The following is a 19,038-nucleotide window of genomic DNA, read 5'->3' as shown; positions in this document are numbered from 1 at the left end:
TGTTCATAAATTACCAGCATGGTCCAATAATAATAAGGCAGAACAGTTGAAACTGGAGCAGCAGCACGGCCAGGTGGACTGGGGACAGCAAGGAGTCATCGTGTCAGGTAGTCTTGAGGCATGGTCCTATGGCTCAGGTCCTCCGAGAGAGAGAAAGAAAGAGAGAAAGAGGACAGGAGACAGGAGAAGTACTCCAGATATAACAAACTGACCCTAGCCCCCCGACACATAAACTACTGCAGCATAAATACTGGAAGCTGAGACAGGAGGGGTCAGGAGACACTGTGGCCCCATCCGAGGACAATCCCGGACAGGGCCAAACAGGAAGGATATAACCCCACCCACTTTACAAAAGCACAGCCCCCACACCACTAGAGGGATATCTTCAACCACCAACTTACCATCCTGAGACACGGCTGGGTATAGCCCACAAAGATCTCCGCCACGGCACAACCCAAGGGGGGGGGCGCCAACCTAGACAGGATGATCACATCAGTGACTCAACCCACTCAGGTGACGGACCCCTCCCAGGGACGGTATGAGAGAGCCCCAGTAAGCCAGTGACTCAGCCCCTGTAATAGGGTTAGAGGCAGAGAATCCCAGTGGAAAGAGGGGAACCAGCCAGGCAGAGACAGCAAGGGCGGTTCGTGGCTCCAGAGCCTTTCCGTTCACCTTCCCACTCCTGGGCCAGACTACACTCAATCATATGACCCACTGAAGAGATGAGTCTTCAGTAAAGACTTAAAGGTTGAGACCGAGTTTGCGTCTCTGACATGGGTAGGCAGACCGTTCCAGAAAAATTGAGCTCTATAGGAGAAAGCCCTGCCTCCAGCTGTTTGTTTAGAAATTCTAGGGACAATTAGGAGGCCTGCGTCTTGTGACCGTTGCGTACGTGTAGGTATGTACGGCAGGACCAAATCGGCAAGATAGGATGGAGCAAGCCCATGTAATGCTTTGTAGGTTAGCAGTAAAACCTTGAAATCAGCCCTTGCTTTGACAGGAAGCCAGTGTAGGGAGGCTAGCACTGGAGTAATATGATCACATTTTTTGGTTCTAGTCAGGATTCTAGCAGCCGTATTTAGCACTAACTGAAGTTTATTTAGTGCTTTATCCGGGTAGCCGGAAAGTGGAGCATTGCAGTAGTCTAACCTAGAAGTGACAAAAGCATGGATTAATTTTTCTGCATCATTTTTGGACAGAAAGTTTCTGATTTTTGCAATGTTACGTAGATGGAAAAAAGCTGTCCTTGAAATGGTCTTGATATGTTCTTCAAAAGAGAGATCAGGGTCCAGAGTAACGCCGAGTTCCTTCAGTTTTATTTGAGACGATTGTACAACCATTAAGATTAATTGCCAGATTCAACAGAAGATCTCTTTGTTTCTTGGGACCTAGAACAAGCATATCTGTTTTGTCCGAGTTTAAAAGTAGAAAGTTTGCAGCCATCTACTTTCTTATGTCTGAAACACATGCTTCTAGCGAGGGCAATTTTGGGGCTTCACCATGTTTCATTGAAATGTACAGCTGTGTGTCATCCGCATAGCAGTGAAAGTTAACATTATGTTTTCGAATGACATCCCCAAGAGGTAAAATATATAGTGAAAACAATAGTGGTCCTAAAACGGAACCTTGAGGAACACCGAAATTTACAGTTGATTTGTCAGAGGACAAACCATTCACAGAGACAAACTGATATCTTTCCGACAGATAAGATCTACTCTTCCTGGGGTTTATTATGGATCCCCCTTAGTTCCTGCCAAGGCAGCAGCTACTCTTCCTGGGGTTTATTATGGGTCCCCATTTGTTCCTGCCAAGGCAGCAGCTACTCTTCCTGGGGTTTATTATGGGTCCCCATTTGTTCCTGCCAAGGCAGCAGCTACTCTTCCTGGGGTTTGTTATGATCCCCATTAGTTCCTGCCAAGGCAGCAGCTACTCTTCCTGGGGTTTATTATGGATCCCCATGAGTTCCTGCCAAGGCAGCAGCTACTCTTCCTGGGGTTCTGGCAAAATTAAGGCAGTTATATCATTTAAAAAACATTACAATAAGTTTTTTACATAATTCACAAAACATTGTTTGCCCTCAGTCCCCTACTCTACTACCAACGCAAAATCCATGTGTCTGTGTGTGTATAGTGCGTATGTTATCATGTGTGTATGCATGTGTCTGTGTGTGTATAGTGCGTATGTTATCCTGTGTGTATGCATGTGTCTGTGTGTGTATAGTGCGTATGTTATCCTGTGTGTATGCATGTGTCTGTGCCTATGTGTGTGTTTCTTCACAGTCCCCGCTTTTCAAATAAGGTGTATTTTGATCTGTTTTTTAAAATCTAATTTCACTGCTTGCATCAGTTACCTGATGTGGAATAGAGTTCCATGTAGTCATGGCTCTATGTAGTACTGTGTGCCTCCCATAGTCTGTTCTGGACTTGGGGACTGTGAAGAGACCTCTGGTGGCATGTCTTGTGGGGTATGTATGGGTGTCTGAGCTGTGTGCTAGTCGTTTAAACAGACAGCTTGGTACCTTCAGCTTGTCAACCAACACCTATTACATTTGCATAAAATAACTCGCCAACAGTAACTCTTGGACTGTTCAAGCTAGAGACACCAAACCAACTTTCTCATGTTCAGGCTATCCTAACTTCTAATAACTCACCAACAGTAACTCTTAGACTGTTCTGCTAGACACCAAACCAACTTTCCCATGTTCAGGCTATCCTAACCTCTAATAACTCACCAACAGTAACTCTTGGACTGTTCTGCTAGACACCAAACCAACTTTCCCATGTTCAGGCTATCCTAACCTCTAATAACTCACCAACAGTAACTCTTGGACTGTTCTGCTAGACACCAAACCAACTTTCCCATGTTCAGGCTATCCTAACTTCTAATAACTCACCAACAGTAACTCTTGGACTGTTCTGCTAGACACCAAACCAACTTTCCCATGTTCAGGATATAATATCCTATCACTCAATCGATTCTTCACCAGCTAGCATGCACCCCACATTTTCTTCATGAAATTTACTTTTCTACTTTTTTTTTTAACTTCAGTTGGATGAATTGTGTGTGTCGGTCTGGTTTCTGATTGGACAGTATGTGATCTGTCTGGTTTCTGATTGGACAGGACTCCGGCTGCGTCGGACATCTGTTTCACCAAAGAGTTACACTCCAGATTCTTCAGCAGAGGGAAGTGTATTCCCGTCTGTAGAGGTGAGGATGGGAGGCCGAGGGGGAGGGGCTGTGGGGCGGCACCTTCATTTGGGAGGACATGCTCAGATTTTTTACCAGTCACAAATGTATTACTAGTAAGAGGTAATGTGATATTTTTTGTTTTCATTTAAATTTTTATGACCCGGAGGTTACCGTGGTAACGTGACGAGTCATGTTTGTGCCTGTGAGATTGAGAGTCCGACTAGTAGCAGTGTTTTTAAAAATATATTTTATATTTTTATATTAACCCTTTCTACCCTTGACTTTTTCCTCTTCAGAAGACAAAAATAGCCTTTTGTTTTTACAGCTTTTTTGTTACATTGGAAAGTATTCAGAGCCCTTGACTTTTTCCACATTTTGTTATGTTGCACAATAATTCTAAATTGGATTAAAAATATATATTTATTCTCATCAATCTACACAAAATAATGACAAAGCGAAAACAGGTTTTTAGAAAGCAGATACCTTAGTTACATAAGTATTCAGACCCTTTGCTATGAGACCCGAAATTGAGCTCAGGTGCTTCCTGCTTCCATTGATCATCCTTGAGATGTTTCTACAACTTGATTGGAGTCCACCTGTGGTAAATTCAATTGATTGGACATGTTTTGGAAAGGCACACACCTGTCTATATAAGTGCATGTCTGAGCTAAAAGCAAGCCATGAGGTCGAAGGAATTCAGCAATCGGGGGAGAAGGACCCGATGGTCACTTTGACAGAGCCCCAGAGTTTCTCTGTGGAGATGGGAGAAGCTTCCAGAAGGACAACCATCTCTGCAGCACTCCACCAATCACGCCTTTATGGTAGTGGCCAGACGGAAGCCACTCCTCAGTAAAAGGCACATGACAGCCCGCTTGGAGTTTGCCAAAAGCATCTAAAGGACTCTAAGTCCATGAGAAACAAGATGGTCTGAAGAAATACATTTTTAACTCTTTGGCCTTAATGCCAAGTGTCACATCTGGAGGAAACCTGGCATCATCCCTACAGTGAAGCATGGTGGTGGCAGCGTCATGCTGTGGGAATGTTTTTCAGCAGCAGGGACTGGAAGACTAGTCAGAATCAAGGAAAAGATAAACGGAGCAAAGAACAGAGAGATCCTTGATGAAAACTTGCTCCAGAGCGCTCAGGACCTCAGACTGGGGAGAAGGTTCCCCTTCTAACAGGACAATGACCCTAAGCACACAGCCAAGACAACGCAGGAGTGACTTCGGGACAAGTCTTTGCTTGTCCTTGAGTGGCCCAGCCAGAGTCCGGACTTGAACCCGATCGAACATCTCTGGAGAGACCTGAAAATAGCTGTGCAGTGACACTCCCCATCCAACCTGACAGAGCTTGAGAGGATCTGCAGAGAAGAATGGGATAAACTCCCCAAATACAGGTGTGCCAAGCTTGTAGCATCATACCCAAGAAGACTGGAGGCTGTAATGTTTTTCTTTGCTAAGTGGTGTGCTTGTCTCTCCATGTGTTTCTCTTTTATATATTGGTGTGCCTGTGTCTCCTAGGTGATGGGGTGTATCAGAAAGGCATGGACTTTATTCTGGAGAAGCTGAATGGAGGAGACTGGGTACACATCTTCCCTGAGGGTACGATCTCTCTTGCTCTGTGTGTTATAGGGGGAAAGTCCTCTACTGAAACTGAAACTCTCTTTTCTCTCAGGGAAAGTCAACATGACTGAGGAGTTTATACGGTTGAAATGGGGTGAGTTACCTAGGTGTGTCTGTTTGTCTTCCTGTGTGTCAGTACTGAAGGTCAGGGGTGCAAAGTCGTCACTTTTCGGCAATATTTGCCGTTTTGATCTCAAAATAGGTAATCCACATGAATTCTGAAGATCCATAAAAAACATGTTTGGGAGGTTATAAAGGAGAGGCCCAGAGTGGATCACCCGTTGTGGGATCACTACCTTCTCTCACCAAGTTAATGACTGAGCACAGAATGCATCCTACAAATAGAGTTCAGAATGAGAATATCAGAGTGATGTCATAGGTCTTACCAGAGTGATGTCATCTCAGAATAAGAATATCAGAGTGATGTCATGTCAGAATGAGAATATCAGAGTGATGTCATATCAGAGTGATGTCATGGGTCTTACCAGAGTGATGTCAAATCAGAATAAGAATATCAGAGTGATGTCATGTCAGAATGAGAATATCAGAGTGATGTCATATCAGAGTGATGTCATGTCATATGAGAATATCAGAGTGATGTCATATGAGAATATCAGAGTGATATCAGATATGTCATATCAAAATGAGAATACCAGAGTGATATATTAAATTATATATTACTGCATTATATATCACTGCACTGTTGGAGCTAGAAACACAAGCATTATATATTACTGACTGTTGGAGCTACTGTAGAAACACAATCATTATATATTACTGACTGTTGGAGCTACTGTAGAAACACAATCATTATATATTACTGACTGTTGGAGCTAGAAACACAATCATTATATATTACTGACTGTTGGAGCTACTGTGGAAACACAATCATTATATATTACTGACTGTTGGAGCTAGAAACACAATCATTATATATTACTGACTGTTGGAGCTACTGTGGAAACACAATCATTATATATTACTGACTGTTGGAGCTACTGCAGAAACACAATCATTATATATCACTGCACTGTTGGAGCTAGAAACACAATCATTATATATTACTGACTGTTGGAGCTACTGTAGAAACACAATCATTATATATTACTGACTGTTGGAGCTACTGTGGAAACACAATCATTATATATTACTGACTGTTGGAGCTAGAAACACAATCATTATATATTACTGACTGTTGGAGCTAGAAACACAATCATTATATATTACTGACTGTTGGAGCTAGAAACACAATCATTATATATTACTGACTGTTGGAGCTACTGTAGAAACACAATCATTATATATTACTGACTGTTGGAGCTAGAAACACAATCATTATATATTACTGACTGTTGGAGCTACTGTAGAAACACAATCATTATATATTACTGACTGTTGGAGCTAGAAACACAATCATTATATATTACTGACTGTTGGAGCTAGAAACACAATCATTATATATTACTGACTGTTGGAGCTACTGTAGAAACACAATCATTATATATTACTGACTGTTGGAGCTACTGTAGAAACACAATCATTATATATCACTGACTGTTGGAGCTACTGTAGAAACACAATCATTATATATTACTGACTGTTGGAGCTAGAAACACAATCATTATATATCACTGACTGTTGGAGCTAGAAACACAATCATTATACATTACTGACTGTTGGAGCTAGAAACACAATCATTATATATTACTGACTGTTGGCGCTAGAAACACAATCATTATACATTACTGACTGTTGGAGCTACTGTAGAAACACAATCATTATATATTACTGACTGTTGGAGCTAGAAACACAATCATTATATATTACTGACTGTTGGAGCTAGAAACACAATCATTATATATTACTGACTGTTGGAGCTACTGTAGAAACACAATCATTATATATTACTGACTGTTGGAGCTAGAAACACAATCATTATATATTACTGACTGTTGGAGCTACTGTAGAAACACAATCATTATATATTACTGACTGTTGGAGCTAGAAACACAATCATTATATATTACTGACTGTTGGAGCTACTGTAGAAACACAATCATTATATATTACTGACTGTTGGAGCTACTGTAGAAACACAATCATTATACATTACTGACTGTTGGAGCTACTGTAGAAACACAATCATTATACATTACTGACTGTTGGAGCTACTGTAGAAACACAATCATTATATATTACTGACTGTTGGAGCTACTGTAGAAACACAATCATTATATATTACTGACTGTTGGAGCTAGAAACACAATCATTATATATTACTGACTGTTGGAGCTAGAAACACAATCATTATATATTACTGACTGTTGGAGCTACTGTAGAAACACAATCATTATATATTACTGACTGTTGAAGCTACTGTAGAAACACAATCATTATATATTACTGACTGTTGGAGCTAGAAACACAATCATTATATATTACTGACTGTTGGAGCTACTGTAGAAACACAATCATTATATATTACTGACTGTTGGAGCTACTGTAGAAACACAATCATTATATATTACTGACTGTTGGAGCTACTGTAGAAACACAATCATTATATATTACTGACTGTTGGAGCTACTGTAGAAACACAATCATTATATATTACTGACTGTTGGAGCTAGAAACACAATCATTATATATTACTGACTGTTGGAGCTACTGTAGAAACACAATCATTATATATTACTGACTGTTGGAGCTACTGTGGAAACACAATCATTATATATTACTGACTGTTGGCGCTAGAAACACAATCATTATATATTACTGACTGTTGGAGCTACTGTAGAAACACAATCATTATATATTACTGACTGTTGGAGCTAGAAACACAATCATTATATATTACTGACTGTTGGAGCTAGAAACACAATCATTATATATTACTGACTGTTGGAGCTACTGTGGAAACACAATCATTATATATTACTGACTGTTGGAGCTACTGTAGAAACACAATCATTATATATCACTGACTGTTGGAGCTACTGTAGAAACACAATCATTATATATTACTGACTGTTGGAGCTACTGTAGAAACACAATCATTATATATTACTGACTGTTGGAGCTAGAAACACAATCATTATATATTACTGACTGTTGGAGCTACTGTAGAAACACAATCATTATATATTACTGACTGTTGGAGCTACTGTAGAAACACAATCATTATATATTACTGACTGTTGGCGCTACTGTAGAAACACAATCATTATATATTACTGACTGTTGGAGCTACTGTAGAAACACAATCATTATATATTACTGACTGTTGGAGCTAGAAACACAATCATTATATATTACTGACTGTTGGAGCTAGAAACACAAGCATTATATATTACTGACTGTTGGAGCTACTGTAGAAACACAATCATTATATATTACTGACTGTTGGAGCTAGAAACACAATCATTATATATCACTGACTGTTGGAGCTACTGTAGAAACACAATCATTATATATTACTGACTGTTGGAGCTACTGTAGAAACACAATCATTATATATTACTGACTGTTGGAGCTAGAAACACAATCATTATATATCACTGACTGTTGGAGCTACTGTAGAAACACAATCATTATATATTACTGACTGTTGGAGCTACTGTAGAAACACAATCATTATATATTACTGACTGTTGGAGCTAGAAACACAATCATTATATATTACTGACTGTTGGAGCTAGAAACACAATCATTATATATTACTGACTGTTGGAGCTACTGTAGAAACACAATCATTATATATTACTGACTGTTGGAGCTAGAAACACAATCATTATATATTACTGACTGTTGGAGCTACTGTAGAAACACAATCATTATATATTACTGACTGTTGGAGCTACTGTAGAAACACAATCATTATATATTACTGACTGTTGGAGCTACTGTAGAAACACAATCATTATATATTACTGACTGTTGGAGCTACTGTAGAAACACAATCATTATATATTACTGACTGTTGGAGCTACTGTAGAAACACAATCATTATATATTACTGACTGTTGGAGCTACTGTAGAAACACAATCATTATATATTACTGTACTGTTGGAGCTAGAAACACAATCATTATATATTACTGACTGTTGGAGCTAGAAACACATGCATTAGATATTACTGACTGTTGGAGCTAGAAACACAATCATTATATATTACTGACTGTTGGAGCTACTGTAGAAACACAATCATTATATATTACTGACTGTTGAAGCTACAGTAGAAACACAATCATTATATATTACTGACTGTTGGAGCTACTGTAGAAACACAATCATTATATATTACTGACTGTTGGAGCTAGAAACACACTCATTATATATTACTGACTGTTGGAGCTACTGTAGAAACACAATCATTATATATTACTGACTGTTGAAGCTACTGTAGAAACACAATCATTATATATTACTGACTGTTGGAGCTAGAAACACAATCATTATATATTACTGACTGTTGGAGCTAGAAACACAATCATTATATATTACTGACTGTTGGAGCTACTGTAGAAACACAATCATTATATATTACTGACTGTTGGAGCTACTGTAGAAACACAATCATTATATATCACTGACTGTTGGAGCTACTGTAGAAACACAATCATTATATATTACTGACTGTTGGAGCTAGAAACACAATCATTATATATTACTGACTGTTGGAGCTAGAAACACAATCATTATATATTACTGACTGTTGGAGCTACTGTAGAAACACAATCATTATATATTACTGACTGTTGGAGCTAGAAACACAATCATTATATATTACTGACTGTTGGAGCTAGAAACACAATCATTATATATTACTGACTGTTGGAGCTAGAAACACAATCATTATATATTACTGACTGTTGGAGCTACTGTAGAAACACAATCATTATATATTACTGACTGTTGGAGCTAGAAACACAATCATTATATATTACTGACTGTTGGAGCTACTGTAGAAACACAATCATTATATATTACTGACTGTTGGAGCTACTGTGGAAACACAATCATTATATATTACTGACTGTTGGCGCTAGAAACACAATCATTATATATTACTGACTGTTGGAGCTACTGTAGAAACACAATCATTATATATTACTGACTGTTGGAGCTAGAAACACAATCATTATATATTACTGACTGTTGGAGCTAGAAACACAATCATTATATATTACTGACTGTTGGAGCTACTGTGGAAACACAATCATTATATATTACTGACTGTTGGAGCTACTGTAGAAACACAATCATTATATATCACTGACTGTTGGAGCTACTGTAGAAACACAATCATTATATATTACTGACTGTTGGAGCTACTGTAGAAACACAATCATTATATATTACTGACTGTTGGAGCTAGAAACACAATCATTATATATTACTGACTGTTGGAGCTACTGTAGAAACACAATCATTATATATTACTGACTGTTGGAGCTACTGTAGAAACACAATCATTATATATTACTGACTGTTGGCGCTACTGTAGAAACACAATCATTATATATTACTGACTGTTGGAGCTACTGTAGAAACACAATCATTATATATTACTGACTGTTGGAGCTAGAAACACAATCATTATATATTACTGACTGTTGGAGCTAGAAACACAAGCATTATATATTACTGACTGTTGGAGCTACTGTAGAAACACAATCATTATATATTACTGACTGTTGGAGCTAGAAACACAATCATTATATATCACTGACTGTTGGAGCTACTGTAGAAACACAATCATTATATATTACTGACTGTTGGAGCTACTGTAGAAACACAATCATTATATATTACTGACTGTTGGAGCTAGAAACACAATCATTATATATCACTGACTGTTGGAGCTACTGTAGAAACACAATCATTATATATTACTGACTGTTGGAGCTACTGTAGAAACACAATCATTATATATTACTGACTGTTGGAGCTAGAAACACAATCATTATATATTACTGACTGTTGGAGCTAGAAACACAATCATTATATATTACTGACTGTTGGAGCTACTGTAGAAACACAATCATTATATATTACTGACTGTTGGAGCTAGAAACACAATCATTATATATTACTGACTGTTGGAGCTACTGTAGAAACACAATCATTATATATTACTGACTGTTGGAGCTACTGTAGAAACACAATCATTATATATTACTGACTGTTGGAGCTACTGTAGAAACACAATCATTATATATTACTGACTGTTGGAGCTACTGTAGAAACACAATCATTATATATTACTGACTGTTGGAGCTACTGTAGAAACACAATCATTATATATTACTGACTGTTGGAGCTACTGTAGAAACACAATCATTATATATTACTGTACTGTTGGAGCTAGAAACACAATCATTATATATTACTGACTGTTGGAGCTAGAAACACATGCATTAGATATTACTGACTGTTGGAGCTAGAAACACAATCATTATATATTACTGACTGTTGGAGCTACTGTAGAAACACAATCATTATATATTACTGACTGTTGAAGCTACAGTAGAAACACAATCATTATATATTACTGACTGTTGGAGCTACTGTAGAAACACAATCATTATATATTACTGACTGTTGGAGCTAGAAACACACTCATTATATATTACTGACTGTTGGAGCTACTGTAGAAACACAATCATTATATATTACTGACTGTTGAAGCTACTGTAGAAACACAATCATTATATATTACTGACTGTTGGAGCTAGAAACACAATCATTATATATTACTGACTGTTGGAGCTAGAAACACAATCATTATATATTACTGACTGTTGGAGCTAGAAACACAATCATTATATATTACTGACTGTTGGAGCTAGAAACACAATCATTATATATTACTGACTGTTGGAGCTAGAAACACAATCATTATACATTACTGACTGTTGGAGCTAGAAACACAATCATTATATATTACTGACTGTTGGAGCTAGAAACACAATCATTATATATTACTGACTGTTGGAGCTAGAAACACAATCATTATATATTACTGACTGTTGGAGCTAGAAACACAATCATTATATATTACTGACTGTTGGAGCTACTGTGGAAACACAATCATTAGACTCATTTCTCTGCAACTGCGACAACATCTGCTAATCTGTGCACGTGACCTATAAACTTTGATTTGTATGTGTTGCAGGTGTCGGCCGTCTGATAGCAGAGTGTTCCCTTAACCCTGTTATTCTCCCTGTGTGGCATGTAGGTGAGTTACACCCCCACCCCCCACACACACACACACACCATGCACACACATTCTAACTTGTGTTCAATATTCCTGGCTCAGGTATGAGCGATGTCTTGCCCAATGAGCGACCCTACATCCCTCGTACTGGACAGGTGATAACAAACAACACACACACTGGACAGAGACTCTCACACACACACACACACACACACACACACACACACACACACTGGACAGAGACTCTCTCTCTCTCTCTCTCTCTCACACACACACACTGGACGGATTCACACACTGGACAGAGACTCTCTCTCTCTCTCTCATACACACACTGGACGGATTCACACACACACACTGGACAGAGATAGAGAGACACACATACACCCTGACCTCTAACCCTTAACCTATAATGCCTGACCTCTGTGTTGTAGAGAATCACAGTCCTGATAGGGAATCCATTTACAGTCAAAGATCTTCTGGAATCTCTCCGACAACAGCAGAAGAGCCAGGTGAACACGCACACAAACGCACGCAGACGGAGACTCTATTGTAGTCATCATTCAACTAAAAACAGTACACACTGGGGTAGGGCTAAAGACAGTACACACTGGGGTAGGACTAAAGACAGTACACACTGGGGTAGGGCTAAAGACAGTACACACTGGGGTAGGACTAAAGACAGTACACACTGGGGTAGGGCTAAAGACAGTACGCACTGGGGTAGGGCTAAAGACAGTACACACTGGGGTAGGACTAAAGACAGTACACACTGGGGTAGGACTAAAGACAGTACACACTGGGGTAGGACTAAAGACAGTACACACTGGGGTAGGACTAAAGACAGTACACACTGGGGTAGGGCTAAAGACAGTACACACTGGAGTAGGACTAAAGACAGTACACACTGGGGTAGGGCTAAAGACAGTACGCACTGGGGTAGGACTAAAGACAGTACACACTGGGGTAGGACTAAAGACAGTACACACTGGGGTAGGACTAAAGACAGTGCGCACTGGGGTAGGACTAAAGACTGTGCGCACTGGGGTAGGACTAAAGACAGTGCGCACTGGTGTAGGACTAAAGACAGTGCGCACTGGGGTAGGACTAAAGACAGTGCGCACTGGGGTAGGACTAAAGACAGTGCGCACTGGGGTAGGACTAAAGACAGTGCACACTGGGGTAGGACTAAAGACAGTACACACTGGGGTAGGACTAAAGACAGTGCGCACTGGGGTAGGACTAAAGACTGTGCGCACTGGGGTAGGACTAAAGACAGTGCGCACTGGGGTAGGACTAAAGACAGTGCGCACTGGTGTAGGACTAAAGACAGTGCGCACTGGGGTAGGACTAAAGACAGTGCGCACTGGGGTAGGACTAAAGACAGTGCGCACTGGGGTAGGACTAAAGACAGTGCACACTGGGGTAGGACTAAAGACAGTGCGCACTGGGGTAGGACTAAAGACAGTGCGCACTGGGGTAGGACTAACTACACACCAAAAAACATATGGGTCAGATGGGTTAGACCCTTTCTTCTTTAAGGTTGCTGCCCCTATTATCGCCAAGCCTATCTCCGACCTTTTTAACCTGTCTCTCTTCTCTGGGGAGGTTCCCATTGCTTGGAAGGCAGCCACGGTCCATCCTTTATTTAAAGGGGGAAATCAAGCTGATGCTAACTGTTAAAGGCCCATTTCTATTTTGCCCTGTTTATCAAAAGTGTTGGAAGAATGTGTCAATAATCAACTGACTGTCTTTCTAGATGTCTATAGTATTCTCACTGGTATGCAACCTGGTTTCCGCTCAGGTTATGGATGTGTCACTGCAACCTTAAAGGTCCTCAATGATGTCACCATTGCCCTTGATTCTAAACAATATTGTGCTGCTATTGACTTGACCAAAGCTTTTGATACGGTAGAATATTCCATTATTTTGGGCCGGCTAAGGATTATTGGTGTCTCTGAGGGGTCTTTGGCCTGGTTTGCTAACTACCTCTCTCAAAGAGTGCAGTGTATAACATCAGAACATCTGTTGTCTCAGCCACTGCCGGTCACCAAGGGAGTACCCCAAGGCTCGATCCTAGGTCCCACGCTCTTCTCAATTTACATCAACAACATAGCTCAGGCAGTAGGAAGCTCTCTCATCCATTTATATGCTGATGATACAGTCTTATACTCAGCTGGCCCCTCCACAGATGTTGTGTTAAATGCTCTACAACAAAGCTTTCTTAGTGTCCAACAAGCTATCTCTACCCTTAACCTTGTTCTGAACACCTCCAAAACAAAGGTCATGTGGTTTGGTAAGAAGAATGCCCCTCTCCCCAAAGGTGTGATTACTACCTCTGAGGGTTTAGACCTTGAGGTACTCACCTCATACAAGTACTTGGGAGTATAGCTAGACGGTACACTGTCCTTCTCTCAGCACATATCAAAGCTGCAGGCTAAAGTTAAGGTTTCCTCTATCGTAATCACTCTTCTTTCACCCCTGCTGCCAAACTAACCCTGATTCAGATGACCATCCTACCCGTGCTAGATTACGGAGACATAATTTATAGATCGGCAGGTTAGGGTGCTCGAGTGGCTAGATATTCTTTACCTTTCGGCCATCAGATTTGCCACCAAAGCTCCTTATAGGACACATCACTGCACTCTATACTCCTCTGTAAACTGATCATCTCTGTATACCCGTCGCAAGACCCACTGGTTGATGCTTATTTATTAAACCCTCTTAGACCTCACTCCCCCCTATCTGAGATACCTACTGCAGCCCTCATCCTCCACATACAACACCTGTTCACTTCCCCCTATCTGAGATACCTACTGCAGCCCTCATCCTCCACATACAACAACCATTCTGCCAGTCACATTCTGTTAAAGGTCCCCAAAACACACACATCCCTGGGTTGCTCCTCTTTTCAGTTCGCTGCAGCTAGCGACTGGAACGAGCTGCAACAAACACTCAAACTGGACAGTTTTATCTCAATCTCTTCATCCAAAGACTCTTACTGACAGTTGTGACTGCTATTGTGCCCACTAATATTTGTACCCTGTTTTGTGCTGCTACCATGTTGTGCTGTGTTGCTACCATGTTGTTGTCATGTTGTGTTGTTGTCATGTTGTGTTGCTACCATGCTGTGTTGTCATGTGTTGCTGCCATGCTATGTTGCCTTAGGTCTCTCTTTATGTAGTGTAGTGTTGTCTCTCTTTATGTAGTGTTGTGGTGGCTCTCTTTATGTAGTGTTGTAGTGTCTCTCTTTATGTAGTGTTGTGGTGTCTCTCTTTATGTAGTGTTGTGGTGTCTCTCTTTATGTAGTGTTGTGGTGTCTCTCTTTATGTAGTGTTGTGGTGTCTCTCTTTATTTAGTGTTGTGTTGTCTCTCTTTATGTAGTGTTGTGGTGTCTCTCTTTATTTAGTGTTGTGTTGTCTCTCTTTATGTAGTGTTGTGTTGTCTCTCTTTATGTAGTGTTGTGTTGTCTCTTTATGTAGTGTTGTGGTGTCTCTCTTTATGTAGTGTTGTGGTGTCTCTCTTTATGTAGTGTTGTGGTGTCTCTCTTTATTTAGTGTTGTGTTGTCTCTCTTTATGTAGTGTTGTGTTGTCTCTCTTTATGTAGTGTTGTGGTGTCTCTCTTTATGTAGTGTTGTGTTGTCTCTCTTTATGTAGTGTTGTGTTGTCTCTCTTTATGTAGTGTTGTGTTGTCTCTCTTTATGTAGTGTTGTGGTGTCTCTCTTTATGTAGTGTTGTGGTGTCTCTCTTTATGTAGTGTTGTGGTGTCTCTCTTTATGTAGTGTTGTGGTGTCTCTCTTTATGTAGTGTTGTGGTGTCTCTCTTTATGTAGTGTTGTGGTGTCTCTCTTTATGTAGTGTCGTGGTGTCTCTCTTTATGTAGTGTCGTGGTGTCTCTCTTTATGTAGTGTTGTGTTGTCTCTCTTTATGTAGTGTTGTGGTGTCTCTCTTTATGTAGTGTTGTGGTGTCTCTCTTTATGTAGTGTTGTGGTGTCTCTCTTTATGTAGTGTTGTGGTGTCTCTCTTTATGTAGTGTTGTGTTGTCTCTCTTTATGTAGTGTTGTGGTGTCTCTCTTTATGTAGTGTTGTGTTGTCTCTCTTTATGTAGTGTTGTGGTGTCTCTCTTTATGTAGTGTTGTGTTGTCTCTCTTTATGTAGTGTTGTGTTGTCTCTCTTTATGTAGTGTTGTGTTGTCTCTCTTTATGTAGTGTTGTGTTGTCTCTCTTTATGTAGTGTTGTGTTGTCTCTCTTTATGTAGTGTTGTGGTGTCTCTCTTTATGTAGTGTTGTGGTGTCTCTCTTTATGTAGTGTTGTGTTGTCTCTCTTTATGTAGTGTTGTGTTGTCTCTCTTTATGTAGTGTTGTGTTGTCTCTCTTTATGTAGTGTTGTGTTGTCTCTCTTTATGTAGTGGTGTCTCTCTTGTCGTGATGTGTTTTTTGTCATATATTTTTGTTTAATGTATTTTTAATCCCCCGTCCCCGCAGGAGGCCTTTTGCCTTTTGGTAGGCTGTCATTGTAAATAAGATTTTGTTCTTAACTGGCTTGCTTAGTTGAATACAAAAATTGAAGAAATGTTCACTCTGTCAATTAGGTTAATATTGTGGAGTAACTACAATGTTGTTGATCCATCCTCAGTTTTCTCCTAGCACAGCCATTAAACTCTGTAACTGTTTTAAAGTCACCATTGGCCTCATGGTGAAATCCCTGAGGGGTTTCCTTCTTCTCTGGCAACTGAGTTAGGAAGGACGCCTGTATATTTGTAGTGACTGGGTGTAATTAATAACTTCAACATGTTCAAAGGGATATTCTGTCTGCTTTTTACATTTTTACCCATCTACCAATAGGTGCACTTCTTTGCGAGGCTTTGGAAAACCTCCCTGATCTTTGTGCTCGAATCTGTGCCTTAAATTCCATGCTCGACTGAGGGACCTTACAGATAATTGTATGTGTGGGATGAGGTAGTCATTAAGAACCCCTGTTGATTCTTTAGAGTCTAAGACGTTGGAGGAGGGGTGGTGCTAAACTGACATGTTTTAAGATGGTCATACTATGGATCATTTAGCCATTTGATTTAGACTGTTAGGACACCTTTAGGTATAAAAATAAATGACAATGATTTGATAAAATATAGATTTTTGGCATTTAAATATTACTATATTGAATAACACATTATTAATGGTGATAAGGACGGTAAATAATACATCCAAAGACAATAGATTCTGAAGTAAATCTACACATATTTAACCCCATATATTTCCATTCGTTTTTTAAAAACTGGTTACCTTCAGATGAGTCCTGTCGTAGAGCAAAACGGAGAAAACCATCGTGTTCGTGAGAGTCTCCCCATAGAGAGGTTATAATAGTTTGTAGGTCAAACCGTTCGGACGCTACAGACGTCGTCTCTAACTATGTCACCTTTCACAGCAGATGCGGAAGTGCGTGGCGGTGCGTCAATCGGCAGGTAGCCTAGTGGTTAGAGCGTTGGACTAGTAACCGAAAGATTGTAAGTTCCAATCCCTGAGCTGACAAGGTAAAAATCTGTCATTCTGCTCCTGAACAAGGCAGTTAACCCACTGTTCCTAGGCTGTCATTGAAAATAAGAATTTGTGCTTAAATGACTTGCCTAGTTAAATAAAAAAAATAAAAAAAGACCCTACAACAGACCACGTATTCACCCTGTACATCCTAATTTGACAAACAAACCAAACCAAATTTTATATATATTTTGCCATGTTTAAATGTGTATTCTTGATATTTGAGTGATAAACAATTACAACATTATCTATAGGCTAAAAAGCAAACTATCTGGACATTTCTGAGAAGTTATAAATATCTTTAAGGTCTGTAATGACTGACATGACAAGAGGAACTGACGATGTACTACCCAATTTTTTTTTAACCTTTATTTAACTAGGCAAATATAGAAATTGCACCTTGTGGATTCTACTGTTACAACTTTAAAGAGTAAGTTTAAATTTACAAAAAAATACATCAGCGCCACAGGTAACTTCCACACAGCTGTGAATGATCTGAGAGACAAGGCAAGAAGGGCCTTCCATGCCATCAAAAGGAACTGAAGTTCAACATACTAATTAGGATCTGGCTAAAAATACCTGAATCAGTTATAGAACCCATTGACCTTTATGGTTGTGAGGTGTGGAGTCCACTCACCATTTCAACAGATACAAATACACCTTGTGGAAGAGCGGGGACTGTGAAGTAACACAAACATAGTCACAATAACATACACCCTATACACATGTACACATGGATTTAGTACTGTAGATATATGATAGTGGAGTAGGGGCCTGAGGGCACACACTTAATGTGTTGTGAAATCTGTTGTGAATGTAATGTTTTTAAAATTGTATAACTGCCTTAATGTTGCTGGGTCCCAAAAAGAGTAGCTGCTGCCTTGGCAGGAACTAATGGGGATCCATAATAAACCCCAGGAAGAGTAGCTGCTCCTTGGCAGGAACTAATGGGGATCCATAATAAACCCCAGGAAGAGTAGCTGCTGCCTTGGCAGGAACTAATGGGGATCCATAATAAACCCCAGGAAGAGTAGCTGCTGCCTTGGCAGGAACTAATGGGGATCCAAAATAAACCCCAGGAAGAGTAGCTGCTCCTTGGCAGGAACTAATGGGGATCCATAATAAACCCCAGGAAGAGTAGCTGCTGCCTTGGCAGGAACTAATGGGGATCCATAATAAACCCCAGGAAGAGTAGCTGCTGCCTTGGCAGGAACTAATGGGGATCCATAATAAACCCCAGGAAGAGTAGCTGCTGCCTTGGCAGGAACTAATGGGGATCCATAATAAACCCCAGGAAGAGTAGCTGCTGCCTTGACAGGAACAAATGGGGATCCATAATAAACCCAGGAAGAGTAGCTGCTGCCTTGGCAGGAACTAATGGGGATCCATAATAAACCCCAGGAAGAGTAGCTGCTGCCTTGACAGGAACTAACAGGGATCCATAATAAACCCCAGGAAGAGTAGCTGCTGCCAAGGCA

At 39.9% G+C, this 19,038-nt stretch overlaps 1 protein-coding gene across 6 annotated transcripts in view; it reads left to right on the top strand.

Annotated features, from left to right (window-relative positions):
- Positions 1-19,038, top strand: part of taz (tafazzin) — a 33,336-nt gene that overhangs the window by 11,356 nt on the left and 2,942 nt on the right. For 3 of the 6 annotated variants that reach the window (XM_036989142.1, XM_036989137.1, XM_036989138.1), the window contains 6 exons: positions 3,122-3,207; positions 4,710-4,790; positions 4,864-4,905; positions 11,989-12,051; positions 12,133-12,185; positions 12,462-12,539. In XM_036989142.1, the coding sequence (XP_036845037.1) occupies positions 3,122-3,207; positions 4,710-4,790; positions 4,864-4,905; positions 11,989-12,051; positions 12,133-12,185; positions 12,462-12,539 (403 nt within the window). The remainder of the gene's footprint in view (positions 1-3,121; positions 3,208-4,709; positions 4,791-4,863; positions 4,906-11,988; positions 12,052-12,132; positions 12,186-12,461; positions 12,540-19,038) is intronic. The other 3 variants (XM_036989140.1, XM_036989139.1, XM_036989141.1) reach the window with 3 other exon arrangements.

This window comes from Oncorhynchus mykiss, chromosome 9, assembly GCF_013265735.2.
Source record: "Oncorhynchus mykiss isolate Arlee chromosome 9, USDA_OmykA_1.1, whole genome shotgun sequence".
Taxonomy (NCBI): Eukaryota; Metazoa; Chordata; class Actinopteri; order Salmoniformes; family Salmonidae; genus Oncorhynchus; species Oncorhynchus mykiss.
The sequence above is the reverse complement of the archived record's forward strand: the minus strand, read 5'-3'. Positions and strand labels throughout refer to the sequence as shown.